The sequence below is a fragment of the Acipenser ruthenus genome, chromosome 23 (assembly GCF_902713425.1).
Source record: "Acipenser ruthenus chromosome 23, fAciRut3.2 maternal haplotype, whole genome shotgun sequence".
Taxonomy (NCBI): domain Eukaryota; kingdom Metazoa; phylum Chordata; class Actinopteri; order Acipenseriformes; family Acipenseridae; genus Acipenser; species Acipenser ruthenus.
In genome coordinates, this window is record NC_081211.1 from 4,081,744 (window position 1) to 4,103,800 (window position 22,057).

Below are 22,057 nucleotides of genomic sequence, written 5' to 3' on the forward strand. Positions count from 1 at the left end.
TTATTTACAGTATATGGACAACAGGAGCTTTGGAATAAGGTGTTGCTAGTATAGTAAAATAGAGTGATTTACATCTGGGTTGGCTACATTTCACATGTTTCCATACATATATTTACTGTTAAGATAAACACACATTTGACAATGATAGTAATTCTAAGAGGCCATTCAATGGATTTACAAGAAAATATTCATTTTTTTGTTAGAACAATAGAATTCTGACAGATTGATTGTCCTTATATAGCAGTGTGGTTTGTATTAATTCAGTTAATACAGGTATAAAATGTTCAAGTCCAAGGAAAGTATCATCACCTGTAGCACAGACATCACAACATTATTCCGACTTGAACACTAGATGGCACTGTTCACACATTACCCTGCTTTTCAGAGACAATACATTAGCTAGCCACGTGCGTCCTCTGCTTCCATTCTACTCCTAACAGAAGCCAACTTTTAAATACCGAGTATGACCAGCATCGACTCACCAATGCTACACTTCCATCTTTCACTGGGACTGACTTGAAATCGATTTGAAATCAGACTTAAAGTGTGTTGAATGTAAAGGATGCGAGAGGCAGGTTTTAAATCTGGGACTGCATATGGAGGGCTGTGAATGTAGTCATCTGTCAGGGAAATATTGGAGGTTGCTGAATACATTTATAAATAGCAATTACTGTACATAAAAAAACTTTTTTTTTTTACTTTTGTATTACATCCAGTTCCAGATGGACTGACGACTGCAGATGGAACCAGCAGCAGGTATCCCCAGTCCTATATTGGAACAAGATGAGATTAAGTTTTACAGACTGGTTTCATGATGCAGATTGAAATGTGGCACAACACAGTCACATTGTCAGCACCAACATCCAAATATAAAAAGCATTGCCACAGTGGCTGCATGGCTGGATATTATTATCCCAACCCCTCTGCCCTCCCTCCAACAGATGTATTTTTCGAATGGGTCAATGGCCCAGTTTTTGAAGTGTGATCCCTTCCCACAAACAATAGTTCCTGCAGGGCCACCGACAGCCTTGGGCCACCATTTAATTGCTGAGGCTACCCAAACATGGTAACATGCAAACCAATTACTTTGAATGCACACATCAGGCTTCCTGGTTTTGCTCTCCAGCTGTGAAGTCACCATGTGTGACAGGACAGAGTGAAGACTAATGCACACAAACACAGTGTCCCACCCCAGCAGGGACTTCCATATCAAACCAGGCTCCTACAGCCCCTTTGAAGATTCCACTGGTTGGAAGAATCGCCCCTTCTTTTTATCATTGTTCATTACACTATAGAATCCTGAAGCTCACGGACACACACAGTCTTTTTTAGATGTACTAATGATCTACCATTGGACAACCCAGCACTGTTCCCTGAGGTTAACAAAAGTATGAAGTCTGAGTACCGTATACAACATGCACCGACAAGTATTGGAAAAGGATTGAGACAGACTCCCCAACTGAGGCACTGGTAGAGTAAATGCATTGTATTGCCTGATTTTGTATGTGACTATCACTATATCTGCCATATTATAACTGTAAATTCACCTATCTACTGGGCAGTAAGTGTATCTCTCTGTGTAAAAGTTGTGTACCCTATACAAATAACAAAAGATGGTGGTTGTCAGTGATAATGTTGGCTCTGGTACAAGAGGCAAACAAGGCTCAGCCAGACAGGTGGAAATTTGACTTTAAGACATGTGCAAGTAATGACTGGGAAGATGAACGCTGTAACTGCAAGACATGTATGTAGAATTGCTCAAATAACTAAGCAACCATATTGCTCATGTTTTAAAGCAAGGGAAATATTTTAGGGGAAAAGGGAGGTGCATGAGATGTAAGGTAGCCCTACACAAGTATGAGCCAAAACACCAGGTGAATAATGTCTATGTCTATGTTTCAGTTTCTCACTTTGATCCTCATTTTTAAAGGGAAGTGTTGGGATACTCATATAAACATATCTATATTAAGAGGCATCCCACTGCTTTGTATTAGAAACACAGGCAGTTCTTTTCACCTTTCTCTACCTGTTAGACTCGAGATATTTTAGAGGATGCTTATACAGGTTGAGGCCACTTCTAAAAGGAGCTAGCAAGGCAATGTGTTCTTTGATTACCTGTGCAGTATATGAGCCAGGATAGTTAGGCAGTTGTCTTCTAAAATGTCATCCTCATTGTGTCCTATTTAACGAATGCTCTTATAAATTCAGAAGATTAGATTCCCATGTTAGTGCTACAGGTTAACATGGTGCTGAATGCATGGGACAGCTTGTGGAAGACCAAGTAAAGCGACTTCACCTATAACTCATTTTGCTTCATAAAGTCGAATGAAACCTGCTTAATAATGTTACGTTAACATATCAAATTACAAAATCGCTTTGTAGTTTTCTATATACTATAAAATTTTGAAATTTTGAAATCTAACATGAAATATTGTACTACTATTATGGCTTCCAGTAGACTTTTGCAGTAGTTTATTTGATTACATGGTGTTAAATAAAAATATCTAAATTATGTTCATATATATATATATATATATATATATATATATATATATATATATATATATATATACATATATATATATACAGATATATATATATATATATATATATATATATATATATATATATATACCTTTGACCATGTCTGTAGGTTAGTCACATGGATAACCATATCTGTCCGTCTCAGTATTAGCCTTACTTTTCTTTGATTTCACTAAGTAGAAATTCATAACGTCTTCAAGCACACCTATAATCATATCTCTCAGATGTCATCTGGTGGCTGTTTGCAGATGTACTGCAGTAAACATCTGTTGTTTGTTAAGAGAGAGGCTACAATGTTGGTGCTACAGCACTCTCAAAGGGAAAAAGGAGTTAAACAAATGACTGTGGCATATTTACTTCACGATTCAGCAACGTGTCACCGAATTCTTCCTGGGCATGTTGCTTCTCATTTGACATTCTTTTTTTGCAATAAATACAGTCGAAACATTGCTCTTCGATGTGCTTACTCATGTGCAATAGCATTTCCAATTATTCAAGCTCTGCTATTATACCATAATAACCATGTAGTGTATCACAAACAGCAAATTAAACAAGCCAGGTTCATCTCTACAGGCTTTACAATTATCTGACAAAACAATTATCTGTGTAGCAATTAGCATGCTGCTGCTTAAGAAAGTCAAAGGCATAACCAGACAACTAGAACCATTTTAAGCTATCTGTATAATATGCTACAGATCTTAATAAAAAAGAAAGATAGACAGACAGACAGATAGAAAGATAGACATTTAAATACCTTCAAATCATTATAACACAAGGGAGTGGGGCCCGCAAAAGGTCTGTTCTAATGAGCAGCACAAACTGTAATCGTTCACACATTAACCCCCAGTTTGATATCAATGCCACGTTATTAGAGAAGCCATGTACTTCAAACCAAGTTCCTTGTTGAGATCCCAGTGAATAAAAACAAAAGTCATCTGTATACAAAAAAGAAAAAGAAATAAAAAAGAAATCAAGAGTTATTGTGTTAACAGGATATTGCACGCCCCTTGCCTTATTTAAAAACCAAGAGACTGTCCCCAGAGCGAAAACTGCATGACAAGAGACAGATACACAGGGCGTCGGAGAGTTAGGATCTATAACTCATGTGTGACCTCTATAAGCAGTGGTAAATCCGGGAGCAGCAGCCCTGAATGTCAGTCCCATCAGCTGTTGGCCCCGATTGCAATACGTGGTGACCCATAGTGATTTATGTGGCACTGATGCAATTGATGAGATCCATGCCTTGGGGACACTTAAATGGTAGTTTTGACATCAGTGAAAGCACAGGTTAAAGGTGATCAATAACAAGAGTTTCATGCTTAATTGATCTTTCCTCACTTCTTGTTTCACCTTTTTTTTTCCCTTTCCCCTCTTGCATGGTGCCTCAGAACTGGCAATTAACAACCCTGCTCCCCTTGTGTTCAGCTGGTAATCAAATGCCAAAGCTATTGATTGGAAGCTTTGAGTTAATTGGCAAGAGCAATATGAATAATGCATTCCCATTGCTTGTGGAAGAAGGACCCCACAAACTAGTTTTCGTAGTGGGGGAGTCGGTGGGGATTTTGAAGACACATATTTCTGCCTTTCTGTTTGACTGAGCTTAGCACAAAATACAGACTTTTATTCATTACATGCTGAATTGTATGGGGTTTTTCCTTTTCTGGTGGTTATGAATGGGTTTCCTTGTTTCACTGCGAGCATGTAGCTTGTAAATGCCATTGAGCAAAAATGTGTTGGAGTTGAACGCCATAGGCTGTGAACTGAGTCAGGGCCCTTTGTGAATGTTTACTGTGTTTAACCATTGTAAAGTGTAGTAAAGCACTGTGAAACCAATAATGTAGCAAGGAAACGTTTTAATGGGATTCTTCCTAATCTTAATCCACGGCCTTAAGGAAAATGGCAAAGTTGGGTCCCTGAGTGGCACACCTGGTAAAGGCATGACCAAGTCATGAGCAGGGTTGAGTCATACTGTCAGCGGAGTGCAGGTTCTGGTAACATAGATTTCACAGAGACATTCTAAAATTGGGAAGAAAACCAGGGATTAAATAAATGGGCACATTTATTTTTTTAAAGGACAAGAAAAGGATAAAGCTTAATATATATAGCAGTTTTCCTTTTTTCAATGTGTGTGTGTGTGTATATATATATAAGTCCTTTTTGTTGTAACAGAAAAAAATACCCAGTAATACAGAGTTAAGAACTGAAAAGATGAGACCTAATTTTAAAGATGAAAGTGGATTTTTTTTCTTCTAGTATTTATTTGTCATTAATTTTTCTCAGAATAAGTTCTTCTCTGAGGGGCAAATGAGACATTTGGCTTAACTAGGACTGCACTAATTAGATGTTATTTGTATGACTCCAAGGGGTTTGAGATTCTATGAATGGATTTCAGTTAACAAATAAAATGGATACAAAACACCCGTAAAATCCTGTGTTGCAAGCTCAAAAGATAAATTACCTGACGTAAAAATTGGAGATACTATAACCACACAAGTCTTGTAACTCCTCGCTGATTCGTCTGTGGTATCATGCCAAGAAAAACACTCCACTCCACAGTGATGAACCCTGCCGCACTGTGAACACTGAGATTCCATGGGTTTAAATCACAGTGGGGCAGGAGTCCAAGACCTGAGTTTTGGCTCCATCAGACTTGTGGAGGATGGACCTTCCCAGACTGTGAAAAAAGCAAAGCCACAGTGAAGGCGTGATACAGCATAGGTAAGAATTGCAAAGACCAGAGGGGTGAGGTAAAGCATATTAAAAAAACATGGCAAACCTGGTATGGTAAATGCAAAATATAACCATGGGAGAATTGCTAAATTACTGTGCAGATTTACCATGGCAAATTTTTATAAAGGCTGCTATTCTCACAAGCAGCACCCCATTCAAGGAAAAACAGCTTTTCACACAGCCATAGGCAATAGCCACATTTTAGCATTTGATAATGCCTTTTGCCTTGCTCCATAATTACAGTTCTAGTGTCAGTCTGGCAGATGTTGTGTACTAGTTGTTTACTCAGCAGCTTCAAAATAAAAGCAGGGAGTGTAGCCTACAGGTAGGAACCAGGATCGGGGATATCGTAGGTTAAACCAGCAGACCAGTTTGGTAATTAATGGGTAAAGCCACACCCTTATTGCGACTATATGTCAGTGAAGATACATATGTTGTTCTGCTTTTGTATTTTAGTAGCATTGTGTGTTTGTATTTTCCGCTAGGGTAAATGAGTGCCCTTTCTTTTTGAAATCCAGAAATACCCACAAAGGAACAGGCAACTAGGAGTCTGAAAGCGTAGATAATGCCAGGTGGATATTTATACACATGATTACAATTCAATATTGGAGCACCCGGAAATCAAAACTTCTCCGAATGACTGTATCATAAAAAGGGAAGGAAAAGGTAACAAGCAAATAAAAAGACATTCAGATCATTAAATCCTTGAAGACTCAGGTCCTGTCAATTATTGTAAACTATCATTCTTAACAATCTGTCCCCAGATAACTTGTATGACCAGGTTTCACGTCTGTTGATTGACAGTTACAGCTTGCTTTCACAGTAAAAATACCACCTCACAATAAAGGCTACTTTTTTTACAATTCCAATTTGCTTCTATTGCTAGAACAAGTCACTTCAATATTAAGGCCATCCCTATTTTCAGTATTAGGACAACCATCTGCAGTAACAAACATAGCTGTTAAATCACTAACAAGACTAGCACGTGGTAAAGTGATAACTTTAATACTGTCATATATTATTTCTCAACAATCTGTTCCCAAATAACCTATATGAACAAGTCTGTTGATTGTGTTAATTGGATTCCACCACTGCTTGACTAGGAGATTCACCTCCGAGCATCTCAAGGAAGTTTGAGGGTCAGACCATTCTGTTTTGCCTGCGTTTCAAGCGTGATTCTGGAGTAGACTCTGTGCAGCGGTGGCACATCCCTATCCGTTTTCCCCTGAGCTTGCCTGCAGGCCGCACACACATTGTGTACGTGTGAGTCACTTAGGTTAAACTAATTTGCATACAGCGCTCTCAGCTTCCTTATTAAGAAACAGCTGTGGGCTCTTGCAAAGTGAGCCAGAATCAACCACCAACTTCTGCAGAACATTTAGACATCTGATTTTGATATAAGAAAAGACAATTAGTAGATTATGATATAGGCAACCATTTTTTAAACGTGTGTTTTATTCTCGGGGAATACACACAAACTGAACAGCCAATAAGGCCTGCTCTCTGATAAAGTACAAATATAATCAATGGAATGATCTAAGATCCCAACTAATTCCATTTCATTTTCCAATTGAACGCTATTGTGGGGACTCCTGCAGTTTTAACAGTACCAGCAAGATAGATTTCACAAGGCTCTCAAAAATGATGCCAATTTATTGTCAGCAAAAATGTTTACCTTAGGGGCAGTTGGCATTGCCTTTGTTGTTGTGTGCAATATGTTTGTTTCCTGTGAATGATAATATTAATTAAATGTTGAAATGCTGGAAGATTAATAATTCAGCATTCGACAAAATGCTAATGGACGTTCCAAGTATATGCAAATCATAGTCAGCTGCCTGCAATTACAAAGCATTGGTTATTGTACCTTTCAAGTGTTTTTAACACTATGGTGTAAATTAAACTATTTCTTCACAAGCTTTACTTATTTATTAATAATACATTTACACTGTTTGGGATTTTTGAGAGGGGGAAGTTTGATAAAGAAAAGCTGTAGGGGTGAACAGATTAGGTTATCGATGGAAGGGGTAGTTTTGTTTTTGACATTGAAGTTAAGAGAAGCTAGTCATAATAACCACAATTAGCATCCTGACTTGCTTCTATTGACGGCAGCGTAAGTCACCTTCAATATAGCACATTTTTCTTGAGAACTTAAAAACATCCTGGCTGTACACCATATGGTGTCGTTTCAAATCGTGCGACACTGTATCATGTTTAAAACACTGACTGAAGCTAACTCTTCGATCCAGGGAAAAATATATATATACCAATGACACTACATAAACTACATATTATCTAAATGTAACATAAAGCAACATATGATTTAGACTTACTTTGGCTAGAAAACAGAATGGTTTTGTGCTATTTATTTTGTATCTGTTAAGACATCAAATGCGCTTTCACTTGAATTCAGGAGCTGTTCCTAACTCTACTTGCCTGCTATCGAGAATCGTAATTTAGCTTTAGAAAGTGACCTGGACTAAGTTTCTAGTATAATACGGTAAATCACAACAGTTTGCACCCTTTCAGTATCAGAAACCAGACCCTGTTGGCATTCCAGTTTGTTTACATTCCCTAAAGGACATTTCTGTTATAGACAACACAATAGCCAATCACACGCACTGTAGGCCCGCTTACATCACCAGTCGGTCCGAAGGGTTCTTTTTCTTCATTGTTTTTTCAATTGGAATCTCCATGCTGATTGGTTCAGTTTGACCAGCCAGACAGGCGCAATCACTTGTTCAGTCATTATGCGTCACTTGAAGATAGCTGATGTTTATTCATCAAAAGCAGCCACCTGATTGATTTAATTTACAATTGCAGCTCAGTAAACCCTAATTAACCACAGTGGCAAAGAGACAAAGAGATAGCTATTGTGTCTCAGGAAAATACTGTAAATTGAATTTTTTAGTACCCACAGTATGTAGCACCGTATGTAATACCCTTTGAGAAGACAGTGCTTTTTAATAATCATATAGTATTGTATACAGGTGTTATGCAGTCTGCATCCAGGATGTGCAACATTAAGTTACAATACAAGCTAAAAAAATATGTTTTTTGTGAACAAAAATGTATTTATGGATGAACAAACGTCTTTCCTAGTGATTTCATATGAAGCAGGCATCAGTTCATACATTAAATACACACTCATATTGGTGGCATTTGGTTAATGTCCGGTTAAGTATAAATGATAGTTTGCTTCGATTGAATTTTATAATGCATCTCGTTGATATGCAATTACATTTGAATTACATACACTTATTATAAAATGCTAACCAAAAAAACAATACCCCTGTCTGGGATTTTACAGGAAGATGTTTTTTAGGAAAGCTGATGTTTTGTCTTAAAAATAAAAAAAAATAAAAATCCTTCTTAAAATCTCAAATAAAATTTTCAAACCATGTGGGGATCTAACCCTTTACTGTAGCTTTGTCTATTACTTACATGTTAAGAATCCAGAGGCAAACTAGGGCAGAGACAGACACCATCCTGAAAGGGAGCGGATGATGCTGAAGCACATTATGTTAATTTCTCAAAAATGAGATGCCATTGCTGGCTGCACTTTGATGCTATGTTTAGCACGCAGTTTACTCTTCCTGCTTATTCACTGTTGGACCTACAGCAAAGTCAGGGATTTGTGTTTGTGAAGTACACAGAAATACACCAGGGGTGAGGATGAAGCCATCAAACTCATTTTACCTGAGACGCCAAGCTAATTATGCGCCTATATGATCACATATTGTCATACCTTATTCTGCATTACTGTATGTGGGTGGGATAGCTCTGCCATTTACTTACATTAGAATTCCAATAAAACGGTACTGTTTGGATAAACAGATGTCACAAAGGGTCCCATTCACAGCACAGGTTGCAGTCAGGATCACAGTGAATTAGTAAAGAAGTCCTTTTTTTACTGAAATCAAGGATGTTAAAAAAAGGAAAGCAAACAGCATTAGTCACATAGTTTCACAGATATAACTAGAGGATGCAGCAATTATAATTTGAGAGCCTAGGATAAAAACGTGTGTACACTTGACGTGCTCTGTAGGTATAGCTTAAGTATAGGATTATATGATATAGAATTACAGTTAGGGGGACAACAAGATTTCTATCAGATCTGCTGTACATTTTTTACATGAGTTTGCAACAGAGAGAGGTAGCTTTTACATATTACAGAATACATACGGGGATGGCATTTGCTTTACAAATGTATGAGTCTAGAAACAGATAGGTCATTTGCACAAAGAGTATGTGCTACATATGGCAGGTGATTCCTGTTTGTTTTTTTTTGTCCAAATTGCAAAGGGGACAAATAGCTCTTATCACCCAGGTTAGACCTCCCTAACCACCCTTATCAAGTGCTTTACACAATAAAATAATTTTGAAAGAAGGAACTGAAGAATCAAGGGCGTCTTTTGAAAGCCTGTTGAAATATTTACAACCTAACAGAGCGAAACTTCAGTTTGATTTAAAAAGTATGACCCGGCTCTAAGCTTCTTGTCGGGAGCTGCTGTGAGTTAATAATTTTGTGTCTTCCTCATTAGCTGACACTTTGTGAAGTGTAGTGTGCTGATTGAGGTAGCGCCTCGCTCTTTATCATATCTGAGCCTCTACATCATCTGTGCTTATTTCTAATTACAAAGGTGCTGATACAGTCCTTGAACACAGTGGCAGTTCTTCATTTCATCTTCTGAAGTGGCCTTTTTTTCTTTTTTTCTGTTTTTTTCTTTTGCCATCAAGGAGCATTCGTGCTCACTTTTTATTTTCTTTCAGACAACCAGCAGAGGGCAGTGTAACTTTACAAGCGCGTAAAGAACATTGCTGCAGAAGAGCATTTAGATTCAGAGTCTAATCAATCACAGCTAACACGGGAATGATAAGGAACCAGTGCTTTGGAGAAACCTGCAAGGTTTGGGCTGAAAAAAAATACATGCAATATGCTGTGCATCGTTTTGTCTGAAACCCCTATAGACCCTTTAGTTTCCTGCGGCTGATTTGCACAGTAATCTTTACTATGCTTCCTGTGCTTTACAATTTCATATAGTTGTGTTTACCATGCTTCCCTATACATGACCTTGTTTTTATATAGTAAACCTATACAACGGTAAACTTGCAAGCGTATACAAGGGCTAGCAGTAGCTGTTCTGTTGGCAGGTGCTTCCTGATTCTAAACTGCATATCGCTGTTTCACAAGGACCTGCCTGCAGATTTTCAGCCCCATTTGCCCCTGGAAGACATGCAGCCAGTAATTATTGAGAAACGGTCAGCTGTCCTGCCAGACGATTTAAACACTTGACGCATTTAAGCTCTGCATAATAACGCAGGAAGCAAAACAGAAATTTAAAAAGGTGATTTATTTTTTTTAATAATAGTGTTACATTTTACACGAACCATCTCCAGCGGATATTTTCAACGTGGGATTAAAAGGTAACAACTTTCTTAAACATGTAAAAATGTAAACTAAATAAATAAATAATATAAATATCAAGTTATCTTCTATGATAATGATAATAATGTATTCAGCATTAAGGCCACCAGCTGCAGTCCCAGATGTATCAAACCCTATGCAAATTGGATTTAGAAACAAATAAACCCTATTAGAAACTAAAACAAACATATTATACTGTAGCTTAGAGTGGAACTATGGTATGATACAATTGCATGATCGTTGTATACAAATAACAGTGAGGAACAATGCTGCAGGCAAATGTATATGGCCATCTTCTTTCTCATGAACATATACAAATGTGTATACAGTTGATCGACATACATTTATAGACCAAATATACGATTCTGTGAACAACTTTTCAGGATGAAACTGGTATCTAGCCAATTGAGAGAATAATCTGAGCAGTGTTTGAAGGGGTTGAAGCCAATATTTCATGGCTATCAAACAATGGTATGAGGTAGCAGCTGCTAAAAACATTGCTAAAAGAACAAACATATACACACACACACACATACACACACACACACACACACATTACATTCTGCTATTAGGTACTCTCCTTAGGGTCTGTAATATGTATGGTAACAATAAGCTTTTCATATATCAAGTAATGATGGAGTGTGTAAAGTACCAACAGATGTGTAAAAAAATATAGAAAGAAAGAAAGAAAGAATTTGTATCCACTATCAACTAAGGAAAAAAAAGTTGGCATACAATGCGGTATAATTTGATTGCGTGCTCATTCAGCTTACCATGTTATTTTAATAAGCACATACTAAAATACAGTTGCTAGTACAAGAGCTATCAAACTCTATGACTAATGTGAATAAACAGTGCTTGCCCAGACAACATGACAAGAAACTGTGATGCTTTAAGACTCTCAAGGACCTATGACATATAAATAAGTGTGTGGCTGTCTGCTTGCAGCAATAAGCATTTGCAGGTGTAAAGGGGAAACTCATACAGGCAAATGTTTCCTTCTGAAAGACCACACAGGTTCACCTACAGTCTGTTGAGACAGGTGAGATAAGAATTTCATAGCAGAATGCACCTAAGGTTAAACATTGAAGTGAATTCTCTTCTCTCCTATTTCTTTTTTTTTTTTTTGGTCACACTGAATTTCAAACATGCAACGATATTTAAATACATGTATATTAAAAGGTTTTAACAATTATTAACTAGTTACGCCAATTTATTACAGTAACATTTTAATGACAGTGGTCATGTTCGTAAGCAGTTTCTTTTAAAAGCTTTACGTTTTAGGAATTTTGGAAGGTAAATTGCTTTCATATTTGGGAATATTTTACATTTTCAAAAGGTACCGGACACCGAAGTCACAAATCGTGGCAACGCATGTGTGAGTTTGTGACTACCAAATTGTCATTTGTAACATAAACTGGATAAACTGCATTAACTATAACATTACTCATTCTAACACTACAAGTAAAGAAACATCCTGAATACTCTTAACAACAAAGGGCTCTATATAAAGCATTCATTGTGAAAACAACAAGGACTATCTATACAGGTGGGACGGACTGCACTTAAACAGAAAGGGAACCAATCTACTCGGAGAAAGGATCCTTCAGGCGGTACAGAAGCATTTAAACTAGAAAGGAAGGGGGGAGAAAACAAAAAAACAGAAGGGAGACTACATCAAAACAAGAGCAACAACTCAGGTAAGACCACTATTAAATGTATTTATCTTAATGCTAGAAGTCTCAGAAACAAAATGTTAGAACTTGAAGCTACTGCACTAACAAGTAACTACGATGTGATAGGTGTTACAGAAACTTGGTTGTCTGAGAGTGATGGAGACGAATATAATATTAGTGGGTACACACTGTATAGGAAAGACAGGCAGGACAGAAGAGGCGGAGGGGTAGCGCTATACATAAGAAATAGCCTTGAAGCCCAGGTGTTAAATCTGGACGAAGAAAACAACGCCGAAACAATATGGGTCAGAATAATGGACACAAATTCAAAGGGCATAATAATAGGAGCATGCTATAGACCGCCAAATTCAGACGCTGAGCAAAATAATCTGTTATACAATGACATTCGAAATGCGTGTAGAAAAGGTGAAGCCATACTAATGGGGGATTTCAACTTCCCCTGTATAAAATGGGAAAACCCAATGGGGGGCACGACGGACGAAATTGAAATGGTGGAAATGACAAATGACTGCTTCCTAACGCAATTTGTCAAGGCACCGACTAGAGGGGAGGCATGCCTTGACTTAGTCTTTTCAAATAATGAAGACAGAATAACTAAAACAGAGGTCAGAGAGCCATTGGCAAACTCAGACCACAACATGGTCTCATTTGAAATATTTTTTAAAACCCCAAAAGTAATGACTAAAGCTAAGGTTTACAATTTTAGAAAAGCAAACTACGAAGGTATGAAACAGAGACTAATAGAAGTAGATTGGAGTAAAATAGAGAAAACATCCACAGAAAAAGGGTGGCTGTTTTTTAAAAATGTAGTACTAGAGGCACAAAACAATTACATCCCAAAAGTAGACAAATCTAAATCTAAAACAAAATGGCCAAAATGGTTTAATAGATCAATTAAAAAAAATATTCAGCGAAAAAAGGCACTTTACAGAGCGTTTAAAAGGGACCAAAAACAAAGCACACAGAAAGAGTACTTGGAACTGCAAACACAAGTCAAAAAGGAAGTTAGAAAGGCCAAGAGAGAGATAGAAATCAATATTGCTAAGGGGGCTAAAACCAATTCCAAAATGTTTTTCCAATATTATAACAGCAAGAGAACATTCAAAGAGGAGGTTAAATGTCTAAGAGACACAAATGGCAAAATCATAGATGAAGAAAAAAAAATAGCAAATATATTAAATGATTACTTTTCACAGGTTTTTACAAAGGAGGACACGGACAACATGCCCCACATGTCGACCTGTTCCTATCCAGTTTTAAATAACTTTAGCATAACAGAGGCAGAAGTGTTAAAGGGACTAGGGGCTCTTAAAATAAACAAATCCCCTGGGCCGGATGAGATCCTCCCAATAGTACTCAAAGAAATGAAAGAAGTTATTTACAAACCGCTAACCAAGATCATGCAACAGTCTCTTGACACGGGGGTTGTACCAACAGACTGGAAAATAGCAAATGTAATACCGATCCACAAAAAGGGAGACAAAACCGAACCAGGTAACTACAGACCAATAAGCCTGACTTCTATTATATGTAAACTTATGGAAACTATAATAAGATCCAAAATGGAAAATTACTTATATGGTAACAATATCCTGGGAGACAGCCAGCATGGTTTTAGGAAAGGGAGATCATGTCTAACTAACCTACTTGACTTTTTTGAGGATGCAACATTGAAAATGGATAACTGCAAAGCATACGACATGGTTTATTTAGATTTCCAGAAAGCTTTTGACAAAGTCCCGCATAAAAGATTAATTCTCAAACTGAACGCAGTAGGGATTCAAGGAAATGCATGCACATGGATTAGGGAGTGGTTAACAGGTAGAAAACAGAAAGTACTGATTAGAGGAGAAACCTCAAAATGGAGTGAGGTAACCAGTGGTGTACCACAGGGATCAGTATTAGGTCCTCTGCTATTCCTAATCTACATTAATGATTTAGACTCTGATATATTAAGCAAACTCGTTAAATTTGCAGACGACACAAAAATAGGAGGAGTGGCAGACACTGTTGAAGCAGCAAAGGTCATTCAAAATGATCTAGACAGCATTCAAAATTGGGCAGACACATGGCAAATGAAATTTAATAGAGAAAAGTGTAAAGTATTGCATGCGGGCAATAAAAATGTGCATTATAAATATCATATGGGAGATACTGAAATTGAAGAAGGGAACTATGAAAAAGACCTAGGAGTTTATGTTGACTCAGAAATGTCTTCATCTAGACAATGTGGGGAAGCTATAAAAAAGGCTAACAAGATGCTTGGATATATTGTGAGAAGTGTTGAATTTAAATCAAGGGAAGTAATGTTAAAACTCTACAATGCATTAGTAAGACCTCACCTAGAATATTGTGTTCAGTTCTGGTCACCTCGTTACAAAAAGGATATTGCTGCTCTAGAAAGAGTGCAAAGAAGAGCAACCAGAATTATCCCGGGTTTAAAAGGCATGTCGTATGCAGACAGGCTAAAAGAATTGAATCTATTCAGTCTTGAACAAAGAAGACTACGCGGCGATCTGATTCAAACATTCAAAATCCTAAAAGGTATAGACAATGTCAACCCGGGGGACTTCTTTGACTTGAAAAAAGAAAAAAGGACCAGGGGTCATAAATGGAGATTAGATAAAGGGGCATTCAGAACAGAAAATAGGAGGCACTTTTTTACACAGAGAATTGTGAGGGTCTGGAACCAACTCCCCAGTAATGTTGTTGAAGCTGACACCCTGGGATCCTTCAAGAAGCTGCTTGATGAGATTCTGGGATCAATAAGCTACTAACAACCAAACGAGCAAGATGGGCTGAATGGCCTCCTCTCGTTTGTAAACTTTCTTATGTTCTTATGTTCTTAAAACAAAGGGCTAAAAATAGATACATTAAGATGGGTTCTAAATATGAAGCATTGCATTATGAAACATCATTTATTGCTTACTGTTTGGTTTCAAATTGAAAACACAATTTACAACTGTCTTTTGTTCAAAGAATGCTTCTTACAGACCCAAAATAAAGATTATTCGGGAGTTTCTATTTGGAAAGTCATCTTCTTTTTACCAGACACCTTGGAACTATGTGCGTCTTTGCATTTGGTTAGCTGCTTAAAAGAAAACGGCGTATTTGTAGAAACTGTTTAAACACCCAGATGGACAGAAGGACCGACATGCATGTATGCATACAGAGGTAGACAGATAGATTAGTTCTTTTGTGTTGTAAACACACCACAGGGAATGGGCTGGCTTCACAGCTGTGATACAGATAGAAAGATGACAGCTGTTTCAGACAGAGGTTCTCAAAACCCCCAATAAAACAGTGTTACTGTAACACCATTAAAACAACAGGTGACACAGCATCAGCAAGAGCCAATCACCCTGTATTATATTGTTTTTATTTCAGAGAAAGATAGTGCAAACTCTGCCTTGGAGCCTTAATGACTTCGACCCATATAGACTTTACATACATGTTAACTGTTTGGAATCAGTACACTGCATAGGCCCTAATAACATTGTAGATGGTTCGGAAGACCTGTGCTTAGTAAACTAATAGTGTCAATATTCAATGACCATCTATTTCTATGAAAAATAGTATACAGACATTGAAGTTATTGATGGCACAAGACTATGCAGACTGCAGTACTGATTTTTTTTTTTTTTTTTTTTTAATGAGCCACATCCTTCAGGGTAGGGCAATTTCAATGTTGTGGATCATATAATAGGCCTGTATGATAATGCTGATATGCATATTAAACTGGTGTCAATTTATGTAAACCAGAATCCGTTTTGAATGACTTATTTAATATTCCGTTTATTCTTGCGTTCGTATGGCTTGTTTGTGTTTTTCATCTTGTGGGAGACAAACTTGCTAATCCTTGTTTATTTCCAACAGATCAACGTCACTCTAACAGTGTGTATTTCTCTGTTGAATCCCCTGAGCCATTTATTTCTAATGTATTTTTATAACATTAACTAGTGTAATCCTTGCTAATCATTGCTAATCCCCTTCGTATGTGTTCAATGACACAGTGTTGGCTTTATGTAAAAATGAAGTGTACATCAATATACATCTAGTAAGCACCATTGTACAAACTATACAGTCACGCTTTAGTGATAATAACGGTAATTCGAATCACGGGGCAATTATCACGATAAAGACACTGCAATTTTCATTTAATAATTACTAGAGTTGGGGAAAGGGTAATAAAACTAAATACACTACTGACACATTTACTTGGAAACGCTTTACAATAATTACTGTTAATCGTGGAACGGTTAACATGAAGCATAACGAGTTATTACAGATGTTATTAGACTGAAGATAATAGATGTGTAATCTACCTTGATCCTTTTTGGCTAACAGGTGTCATTTGCCCTGTGTGTGTTTTGTAACAAGTTTTCGCCAGCAGGGGACGCCCAAAGATCTAATGTCTGTTTTAGTCTATGTGAAAATCTACATGCATTTAATTCAGTAACCGAAGCCCCTCTTAAAAAATAGAAAGAATGCTATGCGGATTACAGTGCGCGCGGTACACTTATTTACCTGTCGCACAGTGTTAGCTATATGTGAAGAAGTGTGTTGTAAAATAATGCTATTTAAAGTGTTTGTTCCAGTATACTGCTTTTTTTTAAAGAGAAAAGTCCAGGGCCAGAAATAACTTGAGAGTGCTAAAGAGGCATTTGATTAGATGCTAGTCGTCGCATTTGTCCAGATTTGCAAAAAATATCAGGCGTTCATGTCTTAACAAAAAGTTAATTACATCCTCTGAAAACCACAAACACTACCCTGGCATGTGGCAGTGTCGGAGGCGAGCTACATTTATTAACAATGATATATATATATGGAGGACTGTGAATATAGTCATCTGTCAGGGAAATATTGGTGGTTGCTGAATACGTTTATAAATAGTAATTACTGTACATAAGACCACGTAATAGGACACCTTTATTGGCATCTTGACTCTCAAATACAAGTGCATATCCTATAGTTTAATTGCATTGTATGCTATTGATGCTAGTATCGCATTTATGTAGCCTTTACAATCATAATAAGAACAGCAATAATAATAATAATAATAATAATAATAATAATAATAATAATAATAATAATAATAATAATAATAATAATGTTTCAGTCAGTGAATCACAAGCGATCACGTATTGTATTATGTAAACGTTGCTTGTTATTTACATAATAATAATAATAATAATAATAATAATAATAATAATAATAATAATAATAATAATAATAATAATAAAGCCCAGTCTAAGCGTCAATATTAATATCCCCTGCAAACAAAAATAATCTATATATGACCTTAAAGAGTTATAGGCTTAGTGAGCTTTTAATTTGGATAATGTGAATCTGGGGGAGAAAATAATCAATAGAAAACGATGGTATTTGATATTTCATACAGTGGAGTTTTTTTTTTTTTACTTGCATGCAAAACTATTATGACAGTTACCCGAAAACACCTCAAAGAAATACTAACAAAATTGCAAACACGTTAAACATGGTTCTCTAGTTTAAAGAGTGCACACATCCATCTGCTGTAAATAATAATAATAATAATAATAATAATAATAATAATAATAATAATAATAATACATAAACAGTATAGAGCCTTTAACATAAAACGACAAATAGATTAAAACTCTGGGTTGCTTTTCACCATTGAAGCATTATTGGCCCTGGAGAGCTGTACTGTGTATGCAATAGAAACGTGTTGTAACACATACCATAACCCAAGCCATCATGTTTATGACCTTAAACAGCCTTTGGTGGCTATATTCATTTTGGCGTTCATATTTTCAAACGCTTGTTGAAACCGAAGTAGCTGTTGAAAAACTGTAATAGGATCAGATAATCAGAAAGTTTGCTTGCTTGGAAAAAAGTTACTGAAGCTGTCTATAATATGGATTATTTACTACCAGACATTAAGCGGTAGCAAAAGAAAAAAATGTAACGGTTTAAAAAAAATACTTCAGTTATTCTGAACGGGTTAGTTCATTTATTCGCATCTCAATCTGAAAGATTTGGGACGCTGTCATTCACCTTGATAGTTTTTGGTTTTGGAAACACTTCAGTACAGATTTAGATCCAGCTTTTCATGAAAACTTTTAAGAACAGGCTCTGCATCTGTTCGTGAGGAAGGATGGTCTTCCTGGGTTATGTCACGTCTTATCCAGACGTACACGTTTAGAAATGCTATCAAAATGCTGGGTGCTAATTTATTAGGCAACTAAATATTAGCTACACAATTATCCAAAATACAGTACACTTGAACCTTGGTAGGTTACACGGCGCTGTACGAAAGGCCTATACTGTAAACAGCAGTAAATAAAAAGTACAAGAAAAATAAGTGTATTTGCACCTGAATCTCCAAATTATGTTTTTTTTTTCTCGTTTCTGAATTGGTTTCAGTATCTAAAATCATTAACTGCAAATGGCTATAGCCCACATTCCTAGTTAGATCACACTGTTATAAAAAAGACAGAAGACTTGTTCTTGTATATATGTTTTATGTAAGTAATAAAATATTACTATAACATAAATATAAATGTGACTTCGCAGTCTACATTTTGCAACAGACATATAACAGATGTAGTAAATAAATCATTAAAAAAAACACTGCAACATAATCATTAAAAGAGCTAAACAAACAAACAAAAAAAAGCTCCAAACACATCATGGCAATAAATATATAAAGAGTCCAATTCATAAAGGAAATAATATTAAAATATCTTCTTGGAATTAGTAAGTGTACAAAACTGTCCAGAAAAACAAACAAACAAAACAATAAATTCAAAACAAATACATATGTTTACATATTCGACATATTTACATATTGTAAAGAAACTGAATTGGTATTTTTTTTTTTGTCGTTGTTGTAAAAGCTAAACATTTCACGCATTGTACCCGATACAACTCATCTCGTCCATTTTTACTTATGCTTTTTATGCGCTTTCTTAAGCCAAATTGTAAACAGTTAAACACACACGATATGGGTTCAGAAACCATCTACTAGTTTTTCTTTTAAAAAACAAAAACAAAACAAAACAAAAATAAACAATAAATATATGTCATTAAAAACGGCTCCCTTCATTACATGTGGTAAATCAGTATATCTTGAAATCTGCCTCATACACATTTGAACTGATTATTACTAGATTTTGGTAGAAATCACCAATCTTGTATATTTAGTGGGGTTAGACTGTGACCTGGGCTTTAAAGTTACCTGAGAAGCTTGTTTTTTTGTTATTATTTTTTTATGGTACCCCTCTATATTCCTTATAGTTAGGTGTATAGTAGCCAAACAGCCAGCGATTCATAAACAACTCTTAAATTATTAGTGTAAAAGCTGAATTTCATACACATTCTCACACACACACACACACACACACACAAAAATCACAAAGGTTTAAGTGCTTGATGCAAATGAAAATGTAATATGTTAAGGGGAAAGTGTATTTCTTCTTTCATTTTCTTTTTTTTTTTTTTGTTCTGTTTAGGTCGTATGCAGCCCGTCCACATTTTCAACTTTCCGAAGACTGGCAGCTGCTGGCTTCCTTTGTTGGGGTACTGCCAGAGGGTGTGATATCATTTTAAATTATAAAATCGTTCCTCCAACACATGGAATGTATCCACAGTTTCAGCCTGCTCCAGCAAATAGCTTCAAACATGTTTGCAGTGGACTACAGCAGTCAAAAAAAAAAAAAAAAAAATACTGCACGCCAACATGTCTTATACGATAGGTTTGAATGACAGCCTGGACTGAACGACGGCTTAATAGAAACACTTGAATTAAATAATAGAAACCAAAGAAAGCACAGCAATTGATACAACCCCCACATTTAATTTCAAAGAACAGGGAAAAAACATTTACACTGGCTGTAAGTGTGTCTTCTTAAAACATATCTAAGGGCATGGACAGCGCATACGTTTTGAAGTGCGTCTTAAGTCTTTACAAGCACAGGTTGAAAATACCACTACTGAATCGTTCCCCCTTTAAAAGCCGATCGAATTGCCTATTAAGTGGTCATTTGGTTAATAAAAAGGTATTTTGTTTTATGTAAGAGTATGTGGATTCTTTCATAATCTTTAATGTTTTTTTTTTTTTGTACGCGTACCGACCAACACAATCATAATCTACCTCGGTCACTGGCGATACTCACTTTGCAGTCTATGTCCTTTTTTATTTTGTAAAATCCATAGTCCTGTCATTTTTTTAAAATGTTGTGTTTTATTTTTTTTTAGATTGCTCCTGAACTCACAGTCACTGTACAGAGGTCTGCATTGTGTGGTGCAGAGGTGGGGTTTCTGCTTGTGAATATACATCCTCCATAGTAGGGTGCGGGACCCCGATTGGGGTCATTCTTTTCTCTTTCTGTCTTCTATTGCAAAACCAAACTCTGACCACTTCTTTTTCCAACTGAAGGGATCCCGCTAGGGAGGTGATTTCGTGAGCTGAAGGTTTGGGGCATTTTAAGAAATGGTTCTCCAGAGCCCCCTTTACCCCGACCTCAATCGAGGTCCTCTTCTTTCGTTTCCTCCCCTGGGCCGCAATCTTGTCCAAATTTGTGGGGCTCCCGGTGTTCGAGTCGGTTTCTTCCAGCCACTTGTTCAACAGAGGCTTAAGTTTGCACATGTTCTTGAAGCTCAGCTGTAAAGCTTCAAACCTGCAGATGGTGGTTTGGGAAAAGACGTTGCCATAAAGGGTGCCGAGAGCTAAGCCGACGTCTGCTTGGGTGAAACCGAGTTTGATCCTACGCTGCTTAAACTGTTTGGCAAACTGTTCTAGGTCATCTGAGCTGGGCGCGTCTTCGTCCGAGTGGTCCTGATGGTGGCTGAAAGGCTGTTGGGGCGACTCCAGCTGGTTGTCATGGCTACCTGTGTCTTCATGGAGAGGGTCCCTCATGCTGTGGTGCAAGGATGAAGCTTGGGGACTCAGCATGGCATTTAGGTTCGTGTACCCCGACTGGGAATAGACCAGCGACTGGTGGCCGTTTGAGGCAGGCGATAAGGGAGACAGGTGATGGGTTGTAGTGGGTGCCCATGCTCCGTGGTGGTTGTTCTGAGTTTGTTGATGAACCAGGTGCGATCTGTGATGGAAACCGTTGTCCAGATCATCCCTGCTTCCCTGCACGCTGCTTTTGTTGTGGTCTGGTTGTCCAATGTGGGTTGTACTGGTCCAGTCACTGTTTGTTGTGGGTAGCCACTGGTGATGGGTAAGGCTCATTGGGTGGCCACTGTTGTTAGCAAGTCCTTGCAAGTACTCGTGGTGCATCATTTTCTGTACCTCTCTGTACGTCGTTCCCTGGTGCATCCTGTCCGAGTCAGGGTGCATTAACGGGTTGGAAGGCAAAGAGCTATTCCGTGGGATGTACTGTGCTGTTGTAGCCATGGCTCCCTACTTCGAAACTGACGGCACTCGAGAGATCTCCGAGCTTTAGAGCCAAGACGAGCAACCTGCTTAGGAGGGGGTGGGGTTAGCCGGACACGCCTCCCCTTCTATGCATTGGCTCTTGGCTGATTAAATTTGCCCCAAATATTGTGCATTTTAACTCGCATGTACAGCTTGGTTGGCTGAGTGCGTTCGAGCTCCTAAGCGGTGATTGGTTATTTGATTTTGTTTTCCCCTAGTCAGGCCAGCCCCGTGTTAGAAAACAGTAAGAAA

General features: G+C 37.3%; 1 protein-coding gene across 1 annotated transcript; it reads right to left on the minus strand.

Moving 5' to 3' along the window:
• Positions 1-19,862: 19,862 nt before the first annotated feature.
• Positions 19,863-21,828, minus strand: LOC117413123 (POU domain, class 3, transcription factor 1). Its single transcript, XM_034021876.3, has one exon. The coding sequence runs from the start codon at positions 21,782-21,784 to the stop codon at positions 20,657-20,659; it is 1,128 nt and encodes a 375-aa protein (XP_033877767.1). The 5' UTR covers positions 21,785-21,828; the 3' UTR covers positions 19,863-20,656.
• Between the last annotated feature and the right edge of the window lie 229 nt (positions 21,829-22,057).

Excerpts from the sequence above, each read along its gene's own strand:
- LOC117413123 (XM_034021876.3), bottom strand. The coding sequence starts at position 21,784 with ATGGCTACAACAGCACAGTACATCCCACGGAATAGCTCTTTGCCTTCC.